The sequence below is a fragment of the Salvelinus fontinalis genome, chromosome 38, assembly GCF_029448725.1.
Source record: "Salvelinus fontinalis isolate EN_2023a chromosome 38, ASM2944872v1, whole genome shotgun sequence".
In the NCBI taxonomy this organism is placed as follows: domain Eukaryota; kingdom Metazoa; phylum Chordata; class Actinopteri; order Salmoniformes; family Salmonidae; genus Salvelinus; species Salvelinus fontinalis.
In genome coordinates, this window is record NC_074702.1 from 3,923,257 (window position 1) to 3,950,748 (window position 27,492).

General features: G+C 44.2%; 2 protein-coding genes across 3 annotated transcripts in view; one reads left to right on the forward strand and one right to left on the reverse strand.

Moving 5' to 3' along the window:
* The window catches only part of LOC129837864 (juxtaposed with another zinc finger protein 1-like), a 40,513-nt gene extending 14,921 nt beyond the window's left edge, over nt 1-25,592 (forward strand). The window contains exons 2-5 of the mRNA XM_055904346.1: nt 14,635-14,707; nt 16,460-16,662; nt 17,556-17,725; nt 22,704-25,592. Of these exons, the coding sequence (XP_055760321.1) occupies nt 14,635-14,707; nt 16,460-16,662; nt 17,556-17,725; nt 22,704-22,877 (620 nt within the window). The 3' untranslated portion in view covers nt 22,878-25,592. The remainder of the gene's footprint in view (nt 1-14,634; nt 14,708-16,459; nt 16,663-17,555; nt 17,726-22,703) is intronic.
* The window catches only part of tax1bp1b (Tax1 (human T-cell leukemia virus type I) binding protein 1b), a 38,344-nt gene continuing 36,253 nt past the window's right edge, over nt 25,402-27,492 (reverse strand). For both annotated transcript variants that reach the window (XM_055904345.1, XM_055904344.1), the window contains one exon: nt 25,402-26,429. In XM_055904345.1, coding sequence (XP_055760320.1) covers nt 26,225-26,429 — 205 coding nt within the window. In that variant the 3' untranslated portion in view covers nt 25,402-26,224. The remainder of the gene's footprint in view (nt 26,430-27,492) is intronic.

Consider the following 27,492-nt stretch of genomic DNA (forward strand, 5'->3'; position numbering starts at 1 on the left):
CCTGGTCCTAATGGGGGGGGGGGGGGGGAAACCACACCCTGGTCCTAATGGGGGGGAAACCACACCCTGGTCCTAATGGGGGGGGGGGGGGGGAATCCACACCCTGGTCCTAATGGGGGGGGGGGGGTCCACACCCTGGTCCTAATGGGGGGGGGGGATCCACACCCTGGTCCTGGTGGTCCGTCAGGGGGGTGGGGGATCAGAGGGGGCCATGGAGGTCTCTGCGCAGGTGGCCCCAGAGGGGAGTGGTTGGTTGGGTCTCTGGGAAGTTGGCCCCTCTAGCTGGCCCCCTACCAGACACACAGACACACACTCACTTCAGCTGAGGTGTGTGTGATTTACAGTGTGTGTGAGTGGATTGATCCAGGGCTAATAGAGTGGTCGGTGAGCAGCCCTCCATGACTCTGCTCCTGTGTACTGCTCATTATCTTTATTCACTTGTATTTAATCATGGGAGCCCCATCGAGACCAGGGTCTCATTTTCAGTGGTGCTCTGACATTAAATCAAATATAGAATAACCACTACATTACAACATCACAAACATCATAAACAAATGATTAGTCAATCAAAACAATTGCACACCTCAGTGAACTAATTTTATCATCAGGGTTTTAACATGACTAGTGGCACCAGGGAATCCAAATGTAATGATTTTTGTAAGTGATTTCAAAAATGTGGATCATTGAAACTAAAAGTGGATTTGCCTAGTTCGGCGGAGGAATCTCAAGAGTTAACCAATCCTGTGAACGGGTTAGGAATCATGTTTTTATACTTTAACAACGAAGTTAGGTAAGTCGGAAGCTTGTATAGTCGAGCTTTGTCAACAGAAAGGGAATAATGAAGTGATGTACAGGACTTTAATGAGGAGCAGCCAACCTTTTGATACAGGATGCAGTGATGCGTATTAAAACGGTCACCTAAAGTGAAGGACGCTACGGTAGACGGACGGCATCCAATGGTTTAAGATCAGTGGCTGCTACACTCCCATGAATGGTGTCACCATAGTGAAGAACAGGCAGGAGGAGTTGACAGTACAATCTGATTCCTGCTGTTTAAGGAGAGACATGATATATTTATATAAAAGAAGCCTCATTTAAATCTCAGCTTCATCCGTTTTAAATGTCAAATTGTTATCAATCCAAAAGCCCAGATATTTATAGTCAGGAACCTGCTCGATGAAAGAACCATTCAATGCATAAATGTGTAATCTGAAGTATTTCTACGAGAATTAGAAAACAGCAGACATTTAGATTTTTCCGCATGAAGTACCAATTTTAAGTCAGCAAGGACTTTCTGCAAGGTGACAAAATCAGACTGCAGCTCCAACAGCCTGGTCAGCCGTAGGGGCAATAGTGTACAAAATCAGACTGCAGCTCCAACAGCCTGGTCAGCCGTAGGGGCAATAGTGTACAAAATCAGACTGCAGCTCCAACAGCCTGGTCAGCCATAGGGGCAATAGTGTACAAAATCAGACTGCAGCTCCAACAGCCTGGTCAGCCATAGGGGCAATAGTGTACAAAATCAGACTGCAGCTCCAACAGCCTGGTCAGCCGTAGCCAAATAAACTTTTTTAAATGTTTCACAATTCCTGACATTTAATCCTAGTAAAAATTCCCTGTGATCAGTTAGGATCACCACTTTATTTTACGAATGTGGAATGTCAGAATAATCGTAGAGAGAATTATTTATTTCAGCTTTTATTTCTTTCATCACATTCCCAGTGGGTCAGAAGTTTACATACACTCAATTAATATTTGGTAGCATTGCCTTTAAATTGTTTAACTTGGGTCAAACGTTTCGGGTAGCCTTCCACAAGCTTCCCACAATAAGTTGGGTGAATTTTGGCCCATTCCTCCTGACAGAGCTGGTGTAACTAAGTCAGGTTTGTAGGCCTCCTTGCTCGCACACGCTTTTTCAGTTCTGCCCACACATTTTCTATAGGATTGAGGTCAGGACTTTGATAGCCACTCCAATACCTTGACTTTGTTGTCCTTAAGCCATTTTGCCACAACTTTTGAAGTATGCTTGGGGTCATTGTCCATTTGGAAGACCCATTTGCAATCAAGCTTTAACTTCCTGACTGATGTCTTGATGTTGCTTCAATATATCCACATAATTGTCCTCATGATGCCATCTATTTTGTGAAGTGCACCAGTCCCTCCTGTAGAAAAGCACCCCCACAACATGATGCTGCCACCCCCTTACTTCACGGTTGGATGGTGTTCTTCGGCTTTCAAGCCTCACCCTTTTTCCTCCAAACATAACGATAGTCATTATGGCTGAACAGTTCTATTTTTTTTTCATCAAACCAGAGGACATTTCTCCAAAAAGTACAATCTTTGTCCCCATGTACAGTTCCGAACCGTAGTCTGGCTTTTTTTATGGCGGTTTTCGAGCAGTGGCTTCTTCCTTGCTGAGCGGCCTTTCAGGTTATGTCGATATAGGACTTGTTTTACTGTGGATATAGGTACTTTTGTACCTGTTTCCTCCAGCATCTTCACAAGGTCATTTGCTGTTGTTCTGGGATTGATTTGCACTTTTCGCACCAAAGTACCTTAATCTCTAGTAGACAGAACGCGTCTCCTTCCTGAGCATGACGGCTGCACGGTCCCATGGTGTTTATACTTGCGTACTATTGTTTGTACAGATGAATGTGGTACCTTCAGGCATTTGGAAATTGCTCCCAAGGATGAACCAGGCTTGTGGAGGTCTACATTTTTTTTCTGAGGTCTTGGCTGATTTCTGTTGATTTTCCCATGATGTCAAGCAAAGAGGCACTGAGTTTGAAGGTAGGCATTGAAATGCATCCACAGGTACACCTCCAATTGATTCATATGATGCCAATTAGCCTATCAGAAGCTTCTAAAGCCATGACGTCTATTTCTGGAATTTTCCAAGCTGTTTAGTCAGTCAACTTAGTGTATGTAAACTTCTGACCCACTAGAATTGTGATGCAGTGAATGATTAGTGAAATAATCTGTTTGTAAATAATTGTTGGAAAAATGACTTGTCATGCACAAAGTATATGTCCTAACCAAATTGCCAAAACTATAGTTTGTTGACAAGAAATTTGTGGAGTGGTTGTAAAACGAGTTTTAATGACTCCAACCTAAGTGTATGTCAACTTCCGAAGTCAACTGTAGTTCCCAAACCACTTGCAAGATGCCTGGTTGAGGCCCATTTCAGACAACCTTTGAATGAGTAGGAGATGGTTGACAGTATCGAAGGCCTTGGACAGGTCTATAAATATGGCAGCGCAGTGATTCCTATTATCTAAGCAATTTAATATATCATTTAAGACAAGTGCAGCTGCTGAAACGGTATTAAGTCCAGGTGTAAAACCAGACTGGTACACATTAAGAATATAATTTGAAGTTAAGAAAGTTCTTAGCTGAGAGTTTGCCAGTGATTGTAATATTTTTGCAAGGCAATATAGTTTAGAAACTGGGTGGTAGGCATCTAGGTCAGAAGGATCCCCGCCTTTGTAAAGGGGGAGGACATGCGCCGCCTTCCAGATCTTTGGGATAGCCCCAGAAGCTGCAGTAGAAAGGGATCAAGCCAATCAGCACCGGTGGATTGTTGGACATACACTTTTTGCAAGGCACTTAATACATCATGGAAGTGCATCATTCTATTCTATCTGTTTAGAGGTGAATAAAGGACTCCATCTAGTGGAACTTGAGATATTTTCAGAAACCATCCTTTCAAACAGATGGCCAGCTGAGGCAAAATGCTTATTAAAAGCACCACAAATATGTGTCTGTTATGAGACCAGAGGCTGTCGTAACCTGCTGGGGCACTGAGGAAGTGGATTTGTTGTTTTTATTGTTGTTGATTTGACCACTTTCCAGAATTTAGCTGGATTTCCACCACTCAGATACACAATTCAAGAAGTATGTTGACATTTCTTTTCTAACCAGAATAAGACTTCTATTTCTCAAATGTCTAAAGGACTGCCAGTCAGAGGTAGAATCAGTCAATCTAGCCTTAGCCCAAGCTAACTTTCTTTCATGAAATCTTTAAGACAATTGATGCGTGAACCATGGGTTAGATCTGTCCTTTACCCATAATCTTTTATATGGGGCATGGTTATCTGCAACAGAGTTAAACAGAGAGGTAAAACGTTTAAGTTTCTGATCATTAGGCATCTTAGAGGACTCCATGACTCTGCTCTCTGCTCCTGTGTACTGATCATTAGCCTCTTAGACAGGATTTCCTCACACAGGCACATTATAACCCACCCTACCCCATATAACCCACCCTACCCCACATACACCCACCCTACTCCACATACACCCACCCTACCCCACATAACATACCCTACCCCATATACACCCACCCTACCCCATATAACCCCACCCTACCCCACAAACACCCACCCGACCCCACATACACCATATAACCCACCCTACCCCATATACACCCACTCTCCCAGCTTTTGGCAGGAGGGGAATAATGCAATCATTAATGTGTCTTTCTATCTTCATGTCTCCAAGCGTGTGGGAGAGGAGGTATGCGGTCCTTTTCACAGCGGGTAAATAACAGTTAATGAAACACTCAGTCTCAGTGGTGTAGCTCTGAGAGAAACCCTCCCTCCAGACTGCTGAGGTGGATGTTTGGACCACTACAATACATTACCTGGTGGGAGACCACCAGCAAACACTACCACTGCCACGCACTAGTGCAGGCCGAATGCCCAGAAAAGGGGATGCATCCCAATTGGCACCCTATTTTCTGTGTAGTGCACTTCCTTTTGACCAGGGCCCATAGCGCTCTGGGCCCGTATCCACAAAGCATCTCAGAAAAGGTCCTAAAGGTCCTTAAAACCTGTTTTAAGACCAAAAAACCTCCCAGCTCAGAGTAGGTTTTAGGATGATGTTAATACACTGCCCAGACTAGCTCTGAGCCAGGAGTAAAATCACCTCAGAAGTTGGTAATCACGACAGTTTGATCGTTATAACGCATGTTGTTGCACGTAGGTCTAGATTATCTCTTTATTCATCGTACAGAAATATTTTTTAAATGTTTTAAATTGAACCTTTATTTAACTAAGAAAGTTAGTTAAAAACAAATTCTTATTTACAATAATGGCCTACCGGGGAACAGGCGGTTTAACTGCCTTGTTCGGGGGCAGAATGACCTTCTTTTTTTTTACCTTGTCAGCTTGGAGATTCGATAAAGCAACGTTTCGGTTACTGGCCCCTTGCTCTAACCACTAGGCCACCTGCCGCCCCAAATATCAAAACATTCTTTCAACAGCTCCAAAGCAATTGCATGGTTGTGGGGACCACTGACTGTCTTTATTCTATCAACAACACTGCTGGTAACTCTTAACTGTTTAGGACATGAAGTCTCCTAAATATCTGTCGACCAGGTGGGACTCTGATGAGTAAAGAGGCTTCATGCATAGTTTTTATTTTTTAGCCATAAGAGTAAAATGTCTCTTCTCAGCATTTAGACCAATGTTCTACTCTGAGATGCTGCTATGTGGATACGGGCCCTGGTCAGAAGCAGTGTATTGTATAGAGAACTGGGTCCATTTGGGTAGCAGCTGTATTCATAGTCAACCTAGTGCCAGGAGTCTTCCCTGGTTGACCATATGACCTGACCAGGAACAACTCTGGGCCCTGAGTAATATCATTTTTGGGTCATTGAAATACGCTATATAAAACCCATGTATTATAATTATTAATAGATAACTATGCTATATAAAACCCATGTATAATAATTATTAATAGATAACTATGCTATATAAAACCCATGTATAATAATTATTAATAGATAACTATGCTATATAAAACCCATGTATAATAATTATTAATAGATAACTATGCTATATAAAACCCATGTATAATAATTATTAATAGATAACTATGCTATATAAAACCCATGTATAATAATTATTAATAGATAACTATGCTATATAAAACCCATGTATAATAATTATTAATAGATAACTATGCTATATAAAACCCATGTATAATAATTATTAATAGATAACTATGCTATATAAAACCCATGTATAATAATTATTAATAGATAACTATGCTATATAAAACCCATGTATAATAATTATTAATAGATAACTATGCTATATAAAACCCATGTATAATAATGATTTAATTACTACGCTATATAAAACCCATGTGTTATAATTATTAATAAATAACTGTTATATAAAACCCATGTTATAATTATTAATAGATAATTAGTAGGGCCCAGAGTTCTCCTGGTGAGAAATGCACTTAATAACAAATCATTCATTTGATTTGTTATTAAGTAGGTTGTTATTATTAAGTCTACTCTCCCTTGCTACCACTAGGGTGTTCTCCTCTGTGGCTGGCTGGGTCAGACTCTGGTTCAGGTCTCACTGGTGTTGTAAAGACCAAGTGGCTCGGGTGTTCTCCTCTGTGGCTGGCTGGGTCAGACTCTGGTTCAGGTCTCACTGGTGTTGTAAAGACCAAGTGGCTCGGGTGTTCTCCTCTGTGGCTGGCTGGGTCAGACTCTGGTTCAGGTCTCACTGGTGTTGTAAAGACCAAGTGGCTCGGGTGTTCTCCTCTGTGGCTGGCTGGGTCAGACTGGTTTAGGTCTCACTGGTGTTGTAAAGACCAAGTGGCTCGGGTGTTCTCCTCTGTGGCTGGCTGGGTCAGACTCTGGTTCAGGTCTCACTGGTGTTGTAAAGACCAAGTGGCTCGGGTGTTCTCCTCTGTGGCTGGCTGGGTCAGACTCTGGTTCAGGTCTCACTGGTGTTGTAAAGACCAAGTGGCTCGGGTGTTCTCCTCTGTGGCTGGCTGGGTCAGACTCTGGTTCAGGTCTCACTGGTATTGTAAAGACCAAGTGGCTCGGGTGTTCTCCTCTGTGGCTGGCTGGGTCAGACTCTGGTTCAGGTCTCACTGGTGTTGTAAAGACCAAGTGGCTCGGGTGTTCTCCTCTGTGGCTGGCTGGGTCAGACTCTGGTTCAGGTCTCACTGGTATTGTAAAGACCAAGTGGCTCGGGTGTTCTCCTCTGTGGCTGGCTGGGTCAGACTCTGGTTCAGGTCTCACTGGTGTTGTAAAGACCAAGTGGCTCGGGTGTTCTCCCCTGTGGCTGGCTGGGTCAGACTCTGGTTCAGGTCTCACTGGTGTTGTAAAGACCAAGTGGCTCGGGTGTTCTCCTCTGTGGCTGGCTGGGTCAGACTCTGGTTTAGGTCTCACTGGTGTTGTAAAGACCAAGTGGTAGTATAGTGCTAGTAAATGAATAGCGTTAGTGGTACTATAGTAGTAGTATAGTGGTAGTAAATGAATAGCAGAAGTGGTGCTATAGTGGTAGTATAGTGGTAGTGAATGAATAGTGATAGTGGCACTATTGTGATTATATAGTGGTATTATAGTGGTAGTGAATGAATAGCGGAAGTGATTGTATAGTGGTAGTAAATGAATAGCATCAGTGGCACTATAGTGATTATATAGTGGTACTATAGTGGAAGTAAATGAGTAGTGGTAGTATAGTGGTAGTATAGTGATAGTATATTGGTAGTAAATTAATAGTGATAGTGGGAGTAAATGAATAGTGGTAGTATAGTAAATTAATAGTGTTAGTTTAGTGATATTATATTGGTAGTAAATTAATCAAATCAAAGTTTATTTGTCACGTGCACTGAATAAAACAGGTGTAGATCTTACAGTGAAATGCTTACTTACAGGCTCTAACCAATAGTGCAAAAAAGGTGTTAGGTGAACAATAGGTAGGTAAAGAAATAAAACAACAGTAAAAAGACAGGCTATATACAGTAGTGAGGCTATAAAAGTAGCGAGGCTACATACAGACACCGGTTAGTCAGGCTGATTGACGTAGTATGTATATGTAGATATGGTTAAAGTGACTACGCATATATGATGAACTGAGTAGCAGTAGTGTAAAAGAGGGGTTGGCGGGGGGCGGGACACAATGCAGATAGCCCGGTTAGCCAATGTGCTGGAGCACTGGTTGGTCGGCCCAATTTGAGGTAGTATGTACATGAATGTATAGTTAAAGTGACTATGCATATATGATAAACAGAGAGTAGCAGCAGAGTAAAAAGAGGGGTTGGGGGCACACAATGCAAATAGTCCGGGTGGCCATTAGATTACCTGTTCAGGAGTCTTATGGCTTGGGGGTAAAAACTGTTGAGAAGCCTTTTTGTCCTAGACTTGGCACTCCGGTACCGCTTGCCATGCGGTAGTAGAGAGAACAGTCTATGACTGGGGTGGCTGGGGTCTTTGACCATTTTTAGGGCCTTCCTCTGACACCACCTGGTGTAGAGGTCCTGGATGGTAGGCAGCTTAGCCCCAGTGATGTACTGTGCCATATGCACTACTACTCTGTAGTGCCTTGCCGTCAGAGGCCGAGCAATTGCCGTACCAGGCAGTGATGCAACCAGCCAGGATGCTCTCGATGTTGCAGCTGTAGAACCTTTTGAGGATCTCAGGACCCATGCCAAATCTTTTTAGTTTCCTCAGGGAGAATAGACTTTGTCGTGCCCTCTTCATGACTGTCTTGGTGTGTTTGGACCATTCTAGTTTGTTGGTGATGTGGACACCAAGGAACTTGAAGCTCTCAACCTGCTCCACTACAGCCCCGTCGATGAGAATGGGGGTGTGCTCGGTCCTCCTTTTCCTGTAGTCCACAATCATCTCCTTAGTCTTGGTTATGTTGAGGGATAGGTTGTTATTCTGGCACCACACGGCCAGGTCTCTGACCTCCTCCCTATAGGCTGTCTCGTCGTTGCCTGTGATCAGGCCTACCACTGTTGTGTCGTCTGCAAACTTAATGATGGTGTTTGAGTCGTGCCTGGCCATGCAGTCGTGGGTGAACAGGGAGTACAGGAGGGGACTGAGCACGCACCCCTGTGGAGCTCCAGTGTTGCTACCTACCCTTACCACCTGGGGCGGCCCCTCAGGAAGTCCAGGATCCAGAGGGAAGTGTTTAGTCCCAGGATCCTTAGCTTAGTGATAATGATAGTGTTGAATGCTGCGCTGTAGTCAATGAATAGCATTCTCACATAAGTGCTCCTTTTGTCCAGGTGGGAAAGGGCAGTGTGGAGTGCAATAGAGATTGCATCATCTGTTGTTCTGTTTGGGCGGTATGCAAATTGGAGTGGGTCTAGGGTTTCTGGGATAATGGTGTTGATGTGAGCCATTACCAACCTTTCAAAGCACTTCATGGCTACGGACGTGAGTGCCGGTTGCCTTTGTGTTCTTGGGCACAGGGACTATGGTGGTCTGCTTGAAACATGTTGGTATTACAGACTCAATCAGGGACATGTTGAAAATGTCAGTGAAGACACCTGCCAGTTGGTCAGCACATGCCCGGAGCACACCTCCTAGTAATCCGTCTGGCCCTGCAGCCTTGTGTATGTTGACCTGTTTAAAGGTCTTACTCACGTCGGCTACGGAGAGCGTGATCACACCGACGTTCGGAACAGCTGATGCTCTCATGCATGCCTCAGGGTTGCTTGCCTCGAAGCGAGCATAGAAGTGATTTAGCTCGTCTGGTAGGCTCGCGTCACTGGGTACCTTGCAGTGGTGCTTCCCTTTGTAGTCTGTAATAGTTTGCAAGCCCTGCCACATAAGACGAGCGTCGGAGCCGGTGTAGTATGATTCAATCTTAGCCCTGTATAGACGCTTTGCCTGTTTGATGGTTCGTTGCAGGGCATAGTAGGATTTCTTGTAAGCTTCTGGGTTAGAGTCCCGCACCTTGATAGCGGCAGCTCTACCCTTTAGCTCAGTTTGAATGTTGCCTGTAATCCATGGCTTCTGGTTGGGGTATGTACGTACAGTCACTGTGGGGACGACGTCATCGATGCACTTATTGATGAAGCCAGTGACTGATGTGGGGTAATCCTCAATGCCATCGGAAGAATCCCGTAACATATTCCAGTCTGTGAAAGCAAAACAGTCCTGTAGTTTAGCATCTGCTTCATCGGACCACTTTTTAATAGACCGAGTCACTGGTGCTTCCTGCTTTAATTTTTCCTTGTAAGCAGGAACCAGGAGGATAGAGTTGTGGTCGGATTTACCAAATGGAGGGCGAAGGAGAGCTTTGTTTGCGTCTCGGTGTGTGGAGTACAGGTGATCTAGAATTTTTTCCGCTCTGGTTGCACATTTGACATGTTAGAAATTTGGTAGAACTGATTTAAATTTCCCTGCATTAAAGTCTTCGGTCACTAGGAGCGCCGCCTCTGGGTGAGTGGTTTCCTGTTTGCTTATTTCCTTATACAGCTGTCTTAGTGCCAGCATCTGTCTGTGGTGGTAAATAGACAGCCACAAAAAGTACATCTGAAAACTCTCTAGGCAAGTAGTGTGCCCTGCAATTTATTACAATATACTCTACTTCAGGCGAGCAAACTCTAGAGACTTTCTTAGATTTCCTGCACCAGCTGTTGTTTACAAATATGCACAGACCACCCTCCCCCCCTTCGTCTTACCAGAGTGTGCTGTTCTATCTTGCGGGTGCAGCGTGTATCCCGCTAGCTGAATATCCATGTCGTCATTCAGCCACGATTCCGTGAAACATAAGATATTACAGTTTTTGATGTCCCATTGGGTGGATATTTGTGATCGTACCTCGTCTAATTTATTGTCCAATGATTGCACGTTGGCGAGTTGTATTGACGGTAACGGCAGCTTTCCCAGTCGCCTTCTCCGGGTCCTGACCAGGCATACGTCTCTTTGTCCTCTGTACCTGCGTCGCTTCCTCTTGCAAATAGCGGGGATGTCGGTCCTGTGGGGTGTTTGGAGAATGTCTTGTTGTAGAAAAAATCTTTGTCTAATCCGAGGTGAGTGATCGCTGTCCTTATATCCAGAAGCTCTTTTTTACCGTAAGATATGGTGGCAGAAACATTATGTACAAAATAAGTTACAAATAACGCAAAAAAACCCACATAATAGCACAATTGGTTGGCCGCCCGTAAAACTGCTGCCATTTCTTCCGGCGCCATTTAGTTGAATAGGTGATGTTAATTTACAGCTTCAGGCTGCATGGCCAGCCTCATTTCACATCTACAGTGATGTGCAATGTTTGGTTTCAGTTCCACACCTGAATAAGACGGCTCCCAAGCTGAACATGACGGCTCCCAAGCTGAACATGACGGCTCCACAGCTGAACATGACGGCTCCACAGCTGAACATGACGGCTCCACAGCTGAACATGACGGCTCCCCACCTGAACATGACGGCTCCCCACCTGAACATGACGGCTCCCCACCTGAACATGACGGCTCCGCAGCTGAACATGACGGCTCCGCAGCTGAACATGACGGCTCCGCAGCTGAACATGACGGCTCCGCAGCTGAACATGACGGCTCCGCAGCTGAACATGACGGCTCCGCAGCTGAACATGACGGCTCCGCAGCTGAACATGACGGCTCCGCAGCTGAACATGACGGCTCCGCAGCTGAACATGACGGCTCCGCAGCTGAACATGACGGCTCCGCAGCTGAACATGACGGCTCCGCAGCTGAACATGACGGCTCCGCAGCTGAACATGACGGCTCCGCAGCTGAACATGACGGCTCCCAAGCTGAACATGACGGCTCCCAAGCTGAACATGACGGCTCCCAAGCTGAACATGACGGCTCCCAAGCTGAACATGACGGCTCCCAAGCTGAACATGACGGCTCCCAAGCTGAACATGACGGCTCCCAAGCTGAACATGACGGCTCCCAAGCTGAACATGACGGCTCCCAAGCTGAACATGACGGCTCCCAAGCTGAACATGACGGCTCCCAAGCTGAACATGACGGCTCCCAAGCTGAACATGACGGCTCCCAAGCTGAACATGACGGCTCCCAAGCTGAACATGACGGCTCCCCACCTGAACATGACGGCGCCGCAGCTGAACCTGACGGCGCCGCAGCGGAACCTGACGGCGCCGCAGCGGAACCTGACGGCGCCGCAGCGGAACCTGACGGCGCCGCAGCGGAACCTGACGGCGCCGCAGCGGAACCTGACGGCGCCGCAGCGGAACCTGACGGCGCCGCAGCGGAACCTGACGGCGCCGCAGCGGAACCTGACGGCGCCGCAGCGGAACCTGACGGCGCCGCAGCGGAACCTGACGGCGCCGCAGCGGAACCTGACGGCGCCGCAGCGGAACCTGACGGCGCCGCAGCGGAACCTGACGGCGCCGCAGCGGAACCTGACGGCGCCGCAGCTGAATATGGGTCGTAGAAGAGTCTACTTGAGTAACTGGGATATGTGTTTGTTTTTCCCTACTAAACAACATAGGCCTAGTTGAATGTACTGTCTGTAAGTCACTCTGGATAAGAGTGTCTGATTAACACTTTAGCCTACTCTGAATGAACATAAAGGCAAGCTTTAAGAGACCTATAGCCTATAGGATTTATTAGAGGGCGGATGGAATCATGGCAGTGAAGAGGGTTTCCTACTAAGACTGGTGGTGCATCTGTCAGCCATTACCCCAGCACGGCTTCGACGTGTGTTTGTGTGAACACTGTATGTGTGTGTGAACACTGTATGTGTGTGTGAACACTGTATGTGTGTGTGAACACTATGTGTGTGTGAACACTGTGTGCATGCGTGCGTGTTTGCATGTGTTAGAGAGAGCGTTGTACTCTTACCACTATGTCCATTCACACACAGCCCAACTCCTCCTCTGACCAGACCCACTGTCCACTTTCACCATTCTGTACACACAGCCCGCAGGACCTCAGATGGGAAGATGGGGCGAAGGTACTAGGGTGTGTTTTGGTGCAGATAACACGTACCTAGCTAGTGTTGTCCATGGACAACATTTGGCCCCGTAGAATTACATAAAGAACACTTCATTGAATAAGATCTCTATGTTGGACCCACCCAAAGTGAACGCTCTCCGGAAAAGCTGCAGTAGTGGTTTTTATGAGGGGTCACAGGTCAGATCTAGTGTAAATCTGGGGCAACACCTCAGTGGGAGAGCTTTGAAGACATGCTTCTGCTTTATAAGAATAAGTCAGTGCGACTTCAGGCGGATACCAGGGTGTGTTTTGGTACACACATAACACGTTGCTACTTGCTTTGCTCGTTTACTTGAACATGGAAAAGGTTTGACTATGTGATCTAAAGACCCTCAGACTGCACTTAGCGTTATCTATTGATTAGATATGCTAGCGAGGCGAACACCATACGCAGTGTCATTATATTAATACACTCTGAATCAGGTTGTTTCGTGCAGGGCTGGAACAAAAGCCTGCCCACACACTCCTATAGTTCTGAAGAACCCTTCCCCTAAAGGCTGTGGTTGCTTGGCTGTGTTCCAAATGGCCTGTAGGCTGAGCCCTATGGGCCCTGGTCAAAAGTAGTACACGATATACTGAATAGAGTGCCATTTGGGATATAACCTTTGACCCTTGGGGCCACATGCTGCCAGTGTTTCTCTTCTTGGCCACGGGGGGGCAGCACTTTCCCATAGCCCAGACCAGGCAGAGGCAAGGCAGGCACTAGGTAGGCAGGCAGGCACAGCTGGTGAGTGGCAGACACGGGGTGGTTTTATGGGGCATCTCCCCACTCCCACATGGCATGGCAGTGGGGAGGCTGTTTGAAGTTGGGCCTGGTTCACCTCAGGGTGTGAAGGGAGAGAGGGAGAGATGGAGGAAGGGAGAGAGCGATGGAGGGAGGGAGGTTGTCCATTGTTTGGCAGCACTGCCGAGCCGAGCCAAACGTCTGGAGCACAGCATGGGAAAGCACAGTGTGTGTGGAGTGTCTGGCACTATGGGCAATATGGTGGCTGCAGTAAGGAAGAGGCTGCGTAGTTGAATCAGATCAGAAGACTTATGAGAAAGCCAGTGCCATGGAAGACTTCATTAAATATGTTGTATAGCCTAGATTAGACCCAGCCTTCTTTGTTGTGAGTTTTTAATAAAAAGCTAATTTATCTAGTTTGTTGATGAGATGTGAGAGAGGGGTTTGGATACGAGGTGGTTTGTGGACGATCTCCAGCGGAGCTTAGCTTGAGGACGACGACTAGTCTAGACAGCGCCCATGACATCATTTGTTAAACATCATCACACTAGCTAGCTACTGTTGGTTTGGTGAGAGTGACACACACCCAGTCCGCACACACAACCACTCCTGCCCCTCTTGACCCCATGCAATTGTTATGAAGACTGTGTAGTGGCACCTTTGTGGCTGTGTGTGTGTCATGTCTGCTGTTATATGATTAGGCTAACCTCTCTCTATCTCCACCTCTCTATCTCCACCTCTCTCTATCTCCACCTCTATCTCCACCTCTATCTCCACCTCTATCTCCACCTCTCTCTATCTCCACCTCTCTCTATCTCCACCTCTCTCTATCTCCACCTCTATCTCCACCTCTATCTCCACCTCTATCTCCACCTCTCTCTATCTCCACCTCTCTCTATCTCCACCTCTCTCTATCTCCACCTCTCTCTATCTCCACCTCTCTCTCTCTCCACCTCTCTCTCTCTCCACCTCTCTCTCTCTCCACCTCTCTCTCTCTCTCTCCACCTCTCTCTCCCTCCACCTCTCTCTCCCTCCACCTCTCTCTCTCTCCACCTCTCTCTCTCTCCACCTCTCTCTCCCTCCACCTCTCTCTCCCTCCACCTCTCTCTCCCTCCACCTCTCTCTCCCTCCACCTCTCTCTCCCCTCTGTCTCTCGTCAGACACAGATCCTCGTCAGTTGGAGAAGCAGGAGCAGCAGCAGCCCACATATGTTGCCCTCAGCTACATCAACAGGTGAGCAGGCTACTAGCCTAACCTATACTTAACAAAAATATGAATGCAACAATTTCAAAGATTTTGCTGAGTTACAGTTCATTAAAAGAAAATCAGTCAATTTAAATAAATAAATTAGGCCCTAATCTATGGATTTCACGTGACTGGGCAGGGGCGCAGCCATGGGTAGGCCCACCCAATGGACCCAGGACCAGCCAATCAGAATGAGTTTTTCCCCACAAAAGGGCTTTATTACAGACAGAAATACTCCTGATGAATACTATTTGTTCAGTGTATATATCAATCAGACCTTGAACCATGTCTCAAAGGACCATGGTCATGAAATCCCTAATGGTATTCTTATGGTTCAGTGTAAACTGTCCTAACTCTGGCCAGAAAAGGCATGAATGACCAAATGTCATGAGTAAACAGTAGATGAAACAGTTACTTATGTCAGTATGACCGTGTGGAGGTTTGAGGTCTAAGTCCATGCAACAGTAGAGGCCTGACGGAGGTAAGAACATGCCTTCAGCTCACTCAACAGCTCGTCTGAAATGTCACCAATTGTGCTATCCAATAGGATCCTTTTCTATGGCACAACTGGTTGGTACGTTGTCAAGAAGGGCGGCCACGTGTGTTTGTGATCAGAATACCTCTGGTTGGAGCCCAGTAAGGGGACAGGGACAGTGGAGGAAGAAAAGCTTTTAGCAGCGAACTGACGTCGGTTTCATAGGGCCATGCACTTCAGCTTCCGAGGGAATCTGGTCCGTCTGTGTGTGTGTCTCTCTTAGTTCCACTAGCAACTTCCATCTAGCAGCAGTCAGCCTCATCTGGTGGATAAGTCCGTTTAATTGTGTTAGCGTTGGGTAATAGGATGTTATATAGCCCTGGGTCCTACATTACTAGACCAAGATGACATTTCAATCTCATCCCAGTTCTCCATTCAATCACCATATCAAAGAGGTTTAAAAGGGCTGAGGCACTCTGAGGCAGCAGTGTAACTGTATAATAGAGGGGCCAGCTACCGCTGTCTGTCTCCCTGTCTTTAGACACACATCTTGATGTGGTTTCAGCTTTCATCTGTTCATTTCACTTCTGCTTTAACAGTGTCTGTGTGAACATTTCATTTTTATGACTTACGTTTACAGAATACTTTACAATGTAACCATGTTTGGTCAGAGATATAGGCCTTCTGTTAAACATGAAGTTTGGTCAGAGATATAGGCCTTCTGTTAAACATGAAGTTTGGTCAGAGATATAGGCCTTCTGTTAAACATGAAGTTTGGTCAAAGATATAGGCCTTCTGTTAAACATGAAGTTTGGTCAGAGATATAGGCCTTCTGTTAAACATGAAGTTTGGTCAGAGATATAGGCCTTCTGTTAAACATGAAGTTTGGTCAGAGATATAGGCCTTCTGTTAAACATGAAGTTTGGTCAGAGATATAGGCCTTCTGTTAAACATGAAGTTTGGTCAGAGATATAGGCCTTCTGTTAAACATGGGAGTGGTTTCAATGAATGATAGACTCAGAGCATATGTTGTACAGTCACTTCAGCGGTATAAGTTTGTAACGGAGGAGGTTCTGTGAACAACCACGCTGGGATGATGAGACTAACCTTGCCTAAGATCTGACTTATGTTAACTCCCTGAGCTAATAGCTAGACTTTAGCTCAGCAGGCTAGCACAGCCTTGTGGCGTGCAAACCGAGTCGGTCATATAGGACGTGTGGTTGTGTGTCCTCATCCCTCTCTCTCTGGACCCTCCCTTGCCCCAGGTTTATGACAGAGGCAGCGCGTCGGGAGCAGCCTGAGAGGCTGAAGAGGAAGGTGCACCCCAAGCTGTCTCAGTCTCTGACGGGCAGTCTGCCTCGTAGCAGTAACGTCTCCACTCCTCCCAGACGCGGCAGTGGGAACCTCACCCCGCCTGTCACTCCTCCCATCACACCCTCCTCCTCCTTCCGTAGCAGCACTCCTACAGGTAGGTTACCGTGACAACAGAGTACAGCACCGTCATCTAGGAGGCAGGCGTCAGTAGTTTGTAATATGGATTATGTCACTTCATTGTCCCATATTTTGGTTTGGATCAGGAAATGCCTCTTAAGTTTCAGGAGAGGACATGGAGGTAATTCAGGGAAGATGGGTGCTGTAATGTCTCACAGTAGGGTCCTTAGAGAAGCATAGAGGGTTGACTCTCTGTCAGTTGGTATAGTCATACACAGGGAAGGTACAGGGCTTATTTAATCAGAATCTCATCATTTTAAGTTGCCATGGTATTTGCTTACTTGTGTTCTTTGTTTGTGTCTTTCCCATGTTGCCACTTAGTGAGATATGCTGGGTTTTTCTCTCCTAGTTGCTGCTCCTTGTCTCTTTGGTTCTTGTGGTTGTGGAGCCAAATCTTATTTTGCATTGCCTTAACCCTGGGACCTTGTGAAACGGGCTAAATTCTTTCCCACAAAACAGCATTTTTTTTTTCGGGCTCAGTAACAAGGCAACAGTAGAACCCTGTGGGAACCCAACAGCCAGAACACATGTGGACGGCTTGAGTCTGAATCTGTCTCGGCACATCAGCCGGTCCAAAACCCTTGAGGCTAGGATGCCCATGCCAGTCATAGGATACGTCCCAAATGGCAGTCTATTATAGTGCACTATGGGCCCTGGTCAAAACTAGTGCACTATATAGGGAATAAGGTACCATTTGGGACTCAAGCCTTAGTCATTAACTGTGCTTGAATCAGAGCAGAGTACTGGAGCTGCTGAAATAGGAGTATTACTCTAATTGTTTATGGACGGCAGTAGGCACGTTTTATGACAAATCGTATTCTGATGGGTGTTGTGCACGTACCTGTGTCTGTATGTGTTTCTCCCCTCCAGGCAGTGAGTATGATGAAGAGGAGGTGGACTATGAGGAGTCAGACAGTGGTGAGTCCTGGACCACAGAGAGTGCCATCAGCTCAGAGTCTATCCTCAGCTCCATGTGTATGAATGGAGGAGAGGAGAAACCCTTCGCCTGCCCTGTGCCTGGCTGCAAGAAGAGATACAAGGTGGGCCAACCACACTCAGTCCATGAATCAATACCATGTGTAAATGCTCTGACGTGATCAGATGATTGCAACCAGATAATACAAGACGCATGTTATTACCGAGTGTAAATGGGGTCTCATATCCTCTCCCTTGCACTGCCCCATGAATAGAGCCAGGGCTATTCCTGACCACGTGACATGTCCAGGAAAAACCTCAAACAGCTTTTAACTAGAGCCCTGAGTTAAACTAAGAGCTGGAGTGTTTATTCATCAGGTCATGTGGTCAGGAAAGTATCCTGTCTCTACCTACCTGTCTGTGATATTGGCTAGATACAGAGTCTATGCTTTCTGTTTGAGTGACTGCTTCTCATAAGACTCCAAATGAAAACCATAATTTACCCAAGATGTTGGTTTGGTCCTAAACAGACCAAGGCTCTGCATGCAGATAAAGGAACACCTCACGGCACAACGCCTCCCGTATTTGACCCAGATAGTTTGTGTGTATCTACTTATATATAGCCCACGTCTGCCTTTTGTAAATTGATGTAGTTCTGTCCTTGAGCTGTTCTTGTCTATTAATGTTCTGTATTATGTCATGTTTCATGTTTTGTGTGGACCTCAGGAAGAGTAGCAGCTGCTATGTGATGTCTATATAACATCCCAGTTCAAACGGACGTCAAACACCTCCATGGGGTTCCTGCTGTTGAGAAAACAGTGTTACAGCATGTCAACATCTTGAAATACATACATCCACGTCTACTGCAGTGATTTAGGGAGTCTTTACAGGATGTCAACATCTTGAAATACATACATCCACGTCTACTGCAGTGATTTAGGGAGTTTATACAGGATGTCAACATCTTGAAATACATACATCCACGTCTACTGCAGTGATTTAGGGAGTTTATACAGGATGTCAACATCTTGAAATACATACATCCACGTCTACTGCAGTGATTTAGGGAGTTTTTACAGGATGTCAACATCTTGAAATACATACATCCACGTCTACTGCAGTGATTTAGGGAGTTTTTACAGGATGTCAACATCTTGAAATACATACATCCACGTCTACTGCAGTGATTTAGGGAGTTTTTACAGGATGTCAACATCTTGAAATACATACATCCACGTCTACTGCAGTGATTTAGGGAGTTTTTACAGGATGTCAACATCTTGAAATACATACATCCACGTCTACTGCAGTGATTTAGGGAGTTTTTACAGGATGTCAACATCTTGAATTACATACATCCACGTCTACTGCAGTGATTTAGGGAGTTTTTACAGGATGTCAACATCTTGAAATGCATACATCCACGTCTACTGCAGTGATTTAGGGAGTTTTTACAGGATGTCAACATCTTGAATTACATACATCCACGTCTACTGCAGTGATTTAGGGAGTTTTTACAGGATGTCAACATCTTGAAATACATACATCCACGTCTACTGCAGTGATTTAGGGAGTTTTTACAGGATGTCAACATCTTGAAATGCATACATCCACGTCTACTGCAGTGATTTAGGGAGTTTTTACAGGATGTCAACATCTTGAATTACATACATCCACGTCTACTGCAGTGATTTAGGGAGTTTTTACAGGATGTCAACATCTTGAAATACATACATCCACGTCCACTGCAGTGATTTAGGGAGTTTTTACAGGATGTTCCATTCCCATCTGGTTTGGCTGTGTGTCCGGGATAAATGGGGCTCAGCTTGAGAAAATGGCATTTCTGACGTGAATGACAGGATTATGGCTGATGACACAGTTAGTAGTAGACTCTAGACCGCGTGTCAAACTCATTCCACGGAGGGTCGAGTGTCTGAGGGTTTTCCCTCCACCCTTGTCCTCCCCCCACCTGATTGTCTAGGTCTTATTTGAAAGGAAAGAAAATAACACCTGCAGACACCCCTGCTGTACAAGAAACATGATATATAGTTAGTAGTGGACTCTAGGCTGTACAAGAAACATGATATATAGTTAGTAGTAGACTCTAGGCTGTACAAGAAACATGATATATAGCTAGTAGTAGACTAGGCTGTACAAGAAACATGATATATAGTTAGTAGTGGACTCTAGGCTGTACAAGAAACATGATATATAGCTAGTAGTAGACTAGGCTGTACAAGAAACATGATATATAGTTAGTAGTGGACTCTAGACTGTACAAGAAACATGATATATAGCTAGTAGTAGACTCTATGCTGTACAAGAAACATGATATATAGTGGACTCTAGGCTGTACAATAAACATGATATATAGTGGACTCTAGGCTGTACAAGAAACATGATATATAGCTAGTAGTAGACTCTAGGCTGTACAAGAAACATGATATATAGTTAGTAGTGGACTCTAGGCTGTACAAGAAACATGATATATAGCTAGTAGTAGACTCTAGGCTGTACAAGAAACATGATATATAGTAGACTCTAGGCTGTACAAGAAACATGATATATAGTTAGTAGTAGACTCTAGGCTGTACAAGAAACATGATATATAGTTAGTAGTAGACTCTAGGCTGTACAAGAAACATGATATATAGTTAGTAGTAGACTCTAGGCTGTACAAGAAACATGATATATAGTTAGTAGTAGACTCTAGACTGTACAAGAAACATGATATATAGTTAGTAGTAGACTAGACTGTACAAGAAACATGATATATAGTTAGTAGTAGACTAGGCTGTACAAGAAACATGATATATAGTTAGTAGTAGACTCTAGGCTGTACAAGAAACATGATATATAGTTAGTAGTAGACTCTAGACTGTACAAGAAACATGATATATAGTTAGTAGTGGACTCTAGACTGTACAAGAAACATGATATATAGTTAGTAGTGGACTCTAGACTGTACAAGAAACATGATATATAGTTAGTAGTAGACTCTAGACTGTACAAGAAACATGATATATAGTTAGTAGTAGACTCTAGGCTGTACAAGAAACATGATATATAGTTAGTAGTAGACTCTAGACTGTACAAGAAACATGATATATAGTTAGTAGTGGACTCTAGACTGTACAAGAAACATGATATATAGTTAGTAGTGGACTCTAGACTGTACAAGAAACATGATATATAGTTAGTAGTAGACTCTAGACTGTACAAGAAACATGATATATAGTTAGTAGTAGACTCTAGACTGTACAAGAAACATGATATATAGTTAGTAGTGGACTCTAGACTGTACAAGAAACATGATATATAGTTAGTAGTGGACTCTAGACTGTACAAGAAACATGATATATAGTTATTAGTGGACTCTAGGCCGTACAAGAAACATGATATATAGTTAGTAGTAGACTCTAGGCTGTACAAGAAACATGATATATAGTTAGTAGTAGACTCTAGACTGTACAAGAAACATGATATATAGTTAGTAGTGGACTCTAGACTGTACAAGAAACATGATATATAGTGGACTCTAGGCTGTACAAGAAACAGGATATATAGTTAGTAGTGGACTCTAGGCTGTACAAGAAACATGATATATAGTTAGTAGTAGACTCTAGACTGTACAAGAAACATGATATATATTTAGTAGTAGACTCTAGGCTGTACAAGAAACATGATATATAGTTAGTAGTAGACTCTAGGCTGTACAAGAAACATGATATATAGTTAGTAGTAGACTCTAGACTGTACAAGAAACATGATATATAGTTAGTAGTGGACTCTAGACTGTACAAGAAACATGATATATAGTTAGTAGTGGACTCTAGACTGTACAAGAAACATGATATATAGATATTAGTGGACTCTAGGCCGTACAAGAAACATGATATATAGTTAGTAGTAGACTCTAGACTGTACAAGAAACATGATATATACAGTACCAGTCAAAAGTTTGGACACAAACCCTTGAATGAGTAGGTTTCTTTAATTTTACTATTTTCTACATTGTAGAATAATAGTGGAAACATCAAAACTATGAAATAACACAAATGGAATCATGTAGTAACCAAAAAAGTGTTGCAAAAATCAAAATGTATTTGAGATTCTTCAAAGTAGCCACCCTTTGCCTTGAATGCAGCTTTGTACACTCTTGGCATTCTCTCAACCAGCTTAGTGGAACAGTATCAAATACATCAATCACATGGTTTCCAGGTGTTTGATGCCATTCCATTTCCTCCGTTCCAGCCATTATTATAAGCCGTCCTCTCCTCAGCAGCCTCCTATGAACTCAATATACTTTAAAATGAGTAAAACCATTTTGAAACTGCGTAGAAATTATATTGTACCTATATTCATACAGTATCTTGACTGTCCAGCTCACTGATAATCACTACATTCATACAGTATCTTGACTGTGTCCAGCTCACTGATAATCACTACATTCATATACAGTATCTTGACTGTGTCCAGCTCACTGATAATCACTCAAATGAAAGCTAGACAGTCGGGGGGCATAAAAAATATAGGACAATTGTTTAGCAAATTTTTACAGAGAGGAAATATATTTTCAGTGCAGCCCCCGGAGAGTGTTGAAGACCGACTGCGGCCCCCGGGGCTAAATGAAACTGACAGCCTTGCTCTAGGCTGTACAGGAAGCACGCAGACATGAAGGACGTTGTGTTAGATCAGCTGACAGAAGACATATGGACAAAGATTCTTGAATCCTTTGCGAGATGTAGAAATAATCAAGACATTTTTTATTCTATTCTCTCACTAGGCTGTACAGTAAACATGCAAAGAGCTGTGTAGAGCGTTGAGTCAGATTTAGTTGACTGAAGACATCTCTAGGTGAATCTATGCTACTAACGTGGTGAGAGACTCAAGACTGTTATAGGAGACTGATCCAGTGTTCTCCAAATCCAGTTGAAGACCCTGATTGGTTGAATATTTGAATCAGATGTGTGTGAATCAGGGCTAGATCAAAGGGCCCTGTACACACCCAGTAGCACCCCAGGACTGGAGAACACTGGACTAATGCAAACGTAGCTTACTCTGCCCTCTCCCACTCTGTACTGTCCCCTCCCCCTCATTCAGAATGTGAACGGGATCAAGTACCACGCCAAGAACGGCCACCGGACACAGATCCGCGTCCGCAAGCCTTTCAAGTGCCGCTGTGGGAAGAGCTACAAGACGTCCCAGGGCCTGAGGCACCACACCATCAACTTCCACCCGCCCGTCTCCACCCACATCCACAAGATGCAGCAGTAGCACTGTCCCCACAGAAATAGAATCCCTTGAACATCATCCTGTTCTAGTGATTCTGTTTCTATGGACCCACCATCACCAGAAATGGCTGTGTCCCATTCCACACACACACTTTCCTTCTTCTTTCAGTACACTACTCTTTTATTGCATGCTTTAAAATTACCTTATTTGTATTTTATTTTTTTTAACATTTTTTGGAATGTATTTTCTTGACAGCTGTGTACTTTTTCACATTTTGAGCGATCATGTGTCTTTTTGATAACGTTTTTGGCACAGGACTTGCTGTTAAGATGATGATGCATTTGAAAGCGAGCGTATTGCCACGTTCAAAACACCTCGGAACTCTCCGACTTCAGTGCAGGGATCTTTTTTCATTTTTTTGTGACTGGGAATTCCGAACGGTCATCCAACTCGGAATTCCAAGTCGGAAACTCTGGCATCTTTCTAGAGCTCTGACTTTCCGACCTGAAAATCACTGACGACCTGTTTTTTTCCCCCCGCGAGTTCCCAATTGTCTTGAAAGCACCATGAGTCAAGGTTCACAGCCATGCTTCTGGGCTGTGTTCGGCAGAGCAAAACCCGGTGGAACATTTACATACAGATATGTTGTGTACATTGCAACCTAATGAATTTGACTCGAGTGTTCAGGTAATGCTGTGTTTGAAAAGGGGCATGGGAGTGGTGAGGCCAGGGGAGAAAGCAAGCATCACCACCACACCATCACAAAACGGAGGCAAGAAAATCTGAATGTTTGTAAAAGATGACGATATATTCCTGAAGGATGTATAAACTTTCATAATCAGGTGTAAAATAGTATTCCCTTTATATTGTTTTTGCCATGTTCTGAAAGTGTAGTTTTATGATTCACTTTGCTAGGATTTCCACTCAACTTGTTTTGTGTTTTAGAACTAAAAGACTCTCAGGTGACAATTCGCCACAGGCATTTCAGCACCACAATCCTGCCCATGTGTTCTGATAGGTTGCGTCCCAAACGGCACCCTGGTCAAACAAAAGTAGTGCACTATATAGGGAGCCATTTGGGAAACACACAGTATTTTAGAATCAGCTTTAATGCTGTTCACTGGAATCTTGGGAGTCACAGGAGTCACAGTTATCCAGAGCCCTTCAATTCTAGGGTGCTGATCAGTTATCTTCTTTGCCAAAGCCGTTTGAAGCATTTAAGCACTTTGTAGTAACCAGTTGCCAACAGAATTAGGATGGTTTTCGTTGCCAATAACTCTCTGCTGCTGCACACACCAACCTGACATGTAGCAGTCACAGGAACTAGAGAGAGCCAGACCGGAAGTACTCGACTTTTCCAAGGAGTTTTACATTTGTTCAGATCTCCAGTGTTTCCTGTGGTGAGATTATGTATCTGGTTGCCTTGAATTGTAGACCACAAGATTGAGTTCCAATGCAGTAAGTATCTGTGTATAGCTTCATAGTGACTCTTCAGGAATGGCTAACTTGAACTAGAGTAGACATTCTTGTCGAAATAAAAGATGGCCAGATCTCAGTTCTGGTCTATTTCTCCTCTTTTGTCCCTCTAGCCTCTTAATGTAGTCTTATAAAAGGTACTGTGTCATACTGGTGATCAGAGAGAGCAAGGGGCTTATTAACAACCCATCAAAACATCACTGCATGGAAATCAATGTCCTTATGGAACTACACGTTAAGGGTGCGTTCCAAATGGTAGCCTATTCACTCTAGTCCATAGGGCTCTGGTCAAAAGTAGTGCATTAAATGGGGAATAGGGTGCCATTTGGAATGCAGATGGTCATTGACAGTATTATACTGCCAGTACATATGGAGGGAAGTATTTGATATGTGTATAGTAAATGTATTGTCTCAAGTGCATTAAATTATATTTTCATATGTTTCTGGAGAATGGTGACCCTTACTGTGTGTGTGTATTTATATTTATTTTACCCGTATTTAACTAGGCAAGTCCGTTAAGAACAAATAATTTACAATGATGGCCTACCGGGAACAGTGGATTAACTGCCTTGTTCAGAGGCAGAACGACAGATTTTTACCTTGTCAGCTCAGGGATTCCATCTAGCAACCTTTTGGTTACTGGCCCAAAGCTCTAACCACTGGGCTACCTGCCAGCCCTACACTCTAACCACTAGGCTACCTGCCACCCCTACACTCTAACCACTAGACTACCTGCCACCCCTACACTAACCACTAGGCTACCTGCCACCCCTACACTCTAACCACTAGGCTACCTGCCACCCCTATAAACTAAGGCAACAGCAGAGGTTGTTTTGTAGCTGACGGTGATGTACAAAACTAGCTGCTATTACATTACAACTGCCTCTGTGTGCCTGGACATTTCTGCACCATTACAGATGTTTTCCATTTAAAACATTGAGACGCAGGTCTGCTTTACAAAGTAGCCCTGACTGAGTATGTACATGTAGCCCTGACTGAGTATGTACATGTAGCCCAGACTGAGTATGTACATGTAGCCCTGACTGAGTATGTACATGTAGAAGTGGCTATATTATAGTCAGATACTCTATATTGTTCCAAACAGACTTTATTAGTTCAGATTTCATTACATGGGACTCAAAGAAATCAAAGGTTTTCTATAATCGTGAAATAACAAAGAATAGTTTCTGATCTAACAGAATCCTGGCATGTTAATCAGTAGCGATAGGTGAAACATGACTTCTTTATTCAGACAACCAAACCAGTGGAGAACTAAATCATGAGAATCAACTGACACTCAAATATAACAGCTCTTTCTAACCAGACATACACATACTGAGAAAGCTTATAATGCCGTTGGCTCTTAAAATATGATTCTAAAATAGATGATTTAAAGATAATATAATCAGGTTGAGAAGCAAATGATTTGTCCCGTCTGTCTGCATATAGTGCACCGAGGCAGTTGCTTTCTAAACATAATGAATACCTGAATTTTACTATGACGCTCAGGGGAAAGAATTTTGGTTGGAACGGTTCAAATGCATGTTTTGGTAAAACGCTTGATGTAGCTGACTTCACGTAGTGTCTGGGACTGATCAAGTGGTCAGATATGAGCACAGCCATAGCATTTCACATCTCACTAATAGAATCAGAGGAATAACAAATAAATGGGACACTTCATGTTAAAGAAGCTATTATTAAAGACTGATTCAAACAGATATATAGCCCTGGTCTGAATTATACATCAAATCAGAGCACCAATCACACTGCCGAATATGAAGACCTTTTCCCTAGTTAATAAAAGACGCTAATCAAAACGTCACCGGTCCTAAAAGTGAATCAGAATGAGTTTGTCACACCTGGCAGGGGGAAAAGGCAGTTTCATTTCAGTGGCGACTGACAGAAAATGAAGTTTAGTCAAAGTTGAGCACGTTGGCGGAGTCAAAGTGGGTGAGCACGTGGTTCTCAAAGATCTTCTGGTCGCAGTCGAGGGGGAACTGCTCGCTGCACATGGGGCACACCTTCCAGTGGCTCTCTACATGCTCCACAAACTTACTCTGGTCGTAGTTGGGCGGGAAGATCAACTCACACAGTGGACAGCGCATGTGGACGTTCACACTGCACAGAGGAGAGAGAATGGAGTTAGGAAGAGATGGGGAAAGAAACAAAGCAAGATTAGAGAGAGAAGGTATTGAGAGAGCAACAGAGAGAGAAGGTATTGAGAGAGCAACAGAGAGAGAAGGTATTGAGAGAGCAACAGAGAGAGAAGGTATTGAGAGAGCAACAGAGAGAGAAGGTATTGAGAGAGCAACAGAGAGAAGGTATTGAGAGAGCAACAGAGAGAGAAGGTATTGAGAGAGCAACAGAGAGAAGGTATTGAGAGAGCAACAGGGAGAGAAGGTATTGAGAGAGCAACAGAGAGAAGGTATTGAGAGAGCAACAGAGAGAAGGTATTGAGAGAGCAACAGAGAGAGAAGGTATTGAGAGAGCAACAGAGAGAAGGTATTGAGAAGGTATTGAGAGAGCAACAGAGAGAAGGTATTGAGAAGGTATTGAGAGAGCAACAGAGAGAGAAGGTATTGAGAGAGCAACAGAGAGAGAAGGTATTGAGAGAGCAACAGAGAGAGAAGGTATTGAGAGAGCAACAGAGAGAAGGTATTGAGAGAGCAACAGGGAGAGAAGGTATTGAGAGAGCAACAGAGAGAAGGTATTGAGAGAGCAACAGAGAGAAGGTATTGAGAGAGCAACAGAGAGAGAAGGTATTGAGAGAGCAACAGAGAGAAGGTATTGAGAGAGCAACAGAGAGAGAAGGTATTGAGAGAGCAACAGGGAGAGAAGGTATTGAGAGAGCAACAGGGAGAGAAGGTATTGAGAAGGTATTGAGAGAGCAACAGAGAGAAGGTATTGAGAAGGTATTGAGAGAGCAACAGAGAGAGAAGGTATTGAGAGAGCAACAGAGAGAGAAGGTATTGAGAGAGCAACAGAGAGAGAAGGTATTGAGAGAGCAACAGAGAGAAGGTATTGAGAGAGCAACAGGGAGAGAAGGTATTGAGAGAGCAACAGAGAGAAGGTATTGAGAGAGCAACAGAGAGAAGGTATTGAGAGAGCAACAGAGAGAGAAGGTATTGAGAGAGCAACAGAGAGAAGGTATTGAGAGAGCAACAGAGAGAGAAGGTATTGA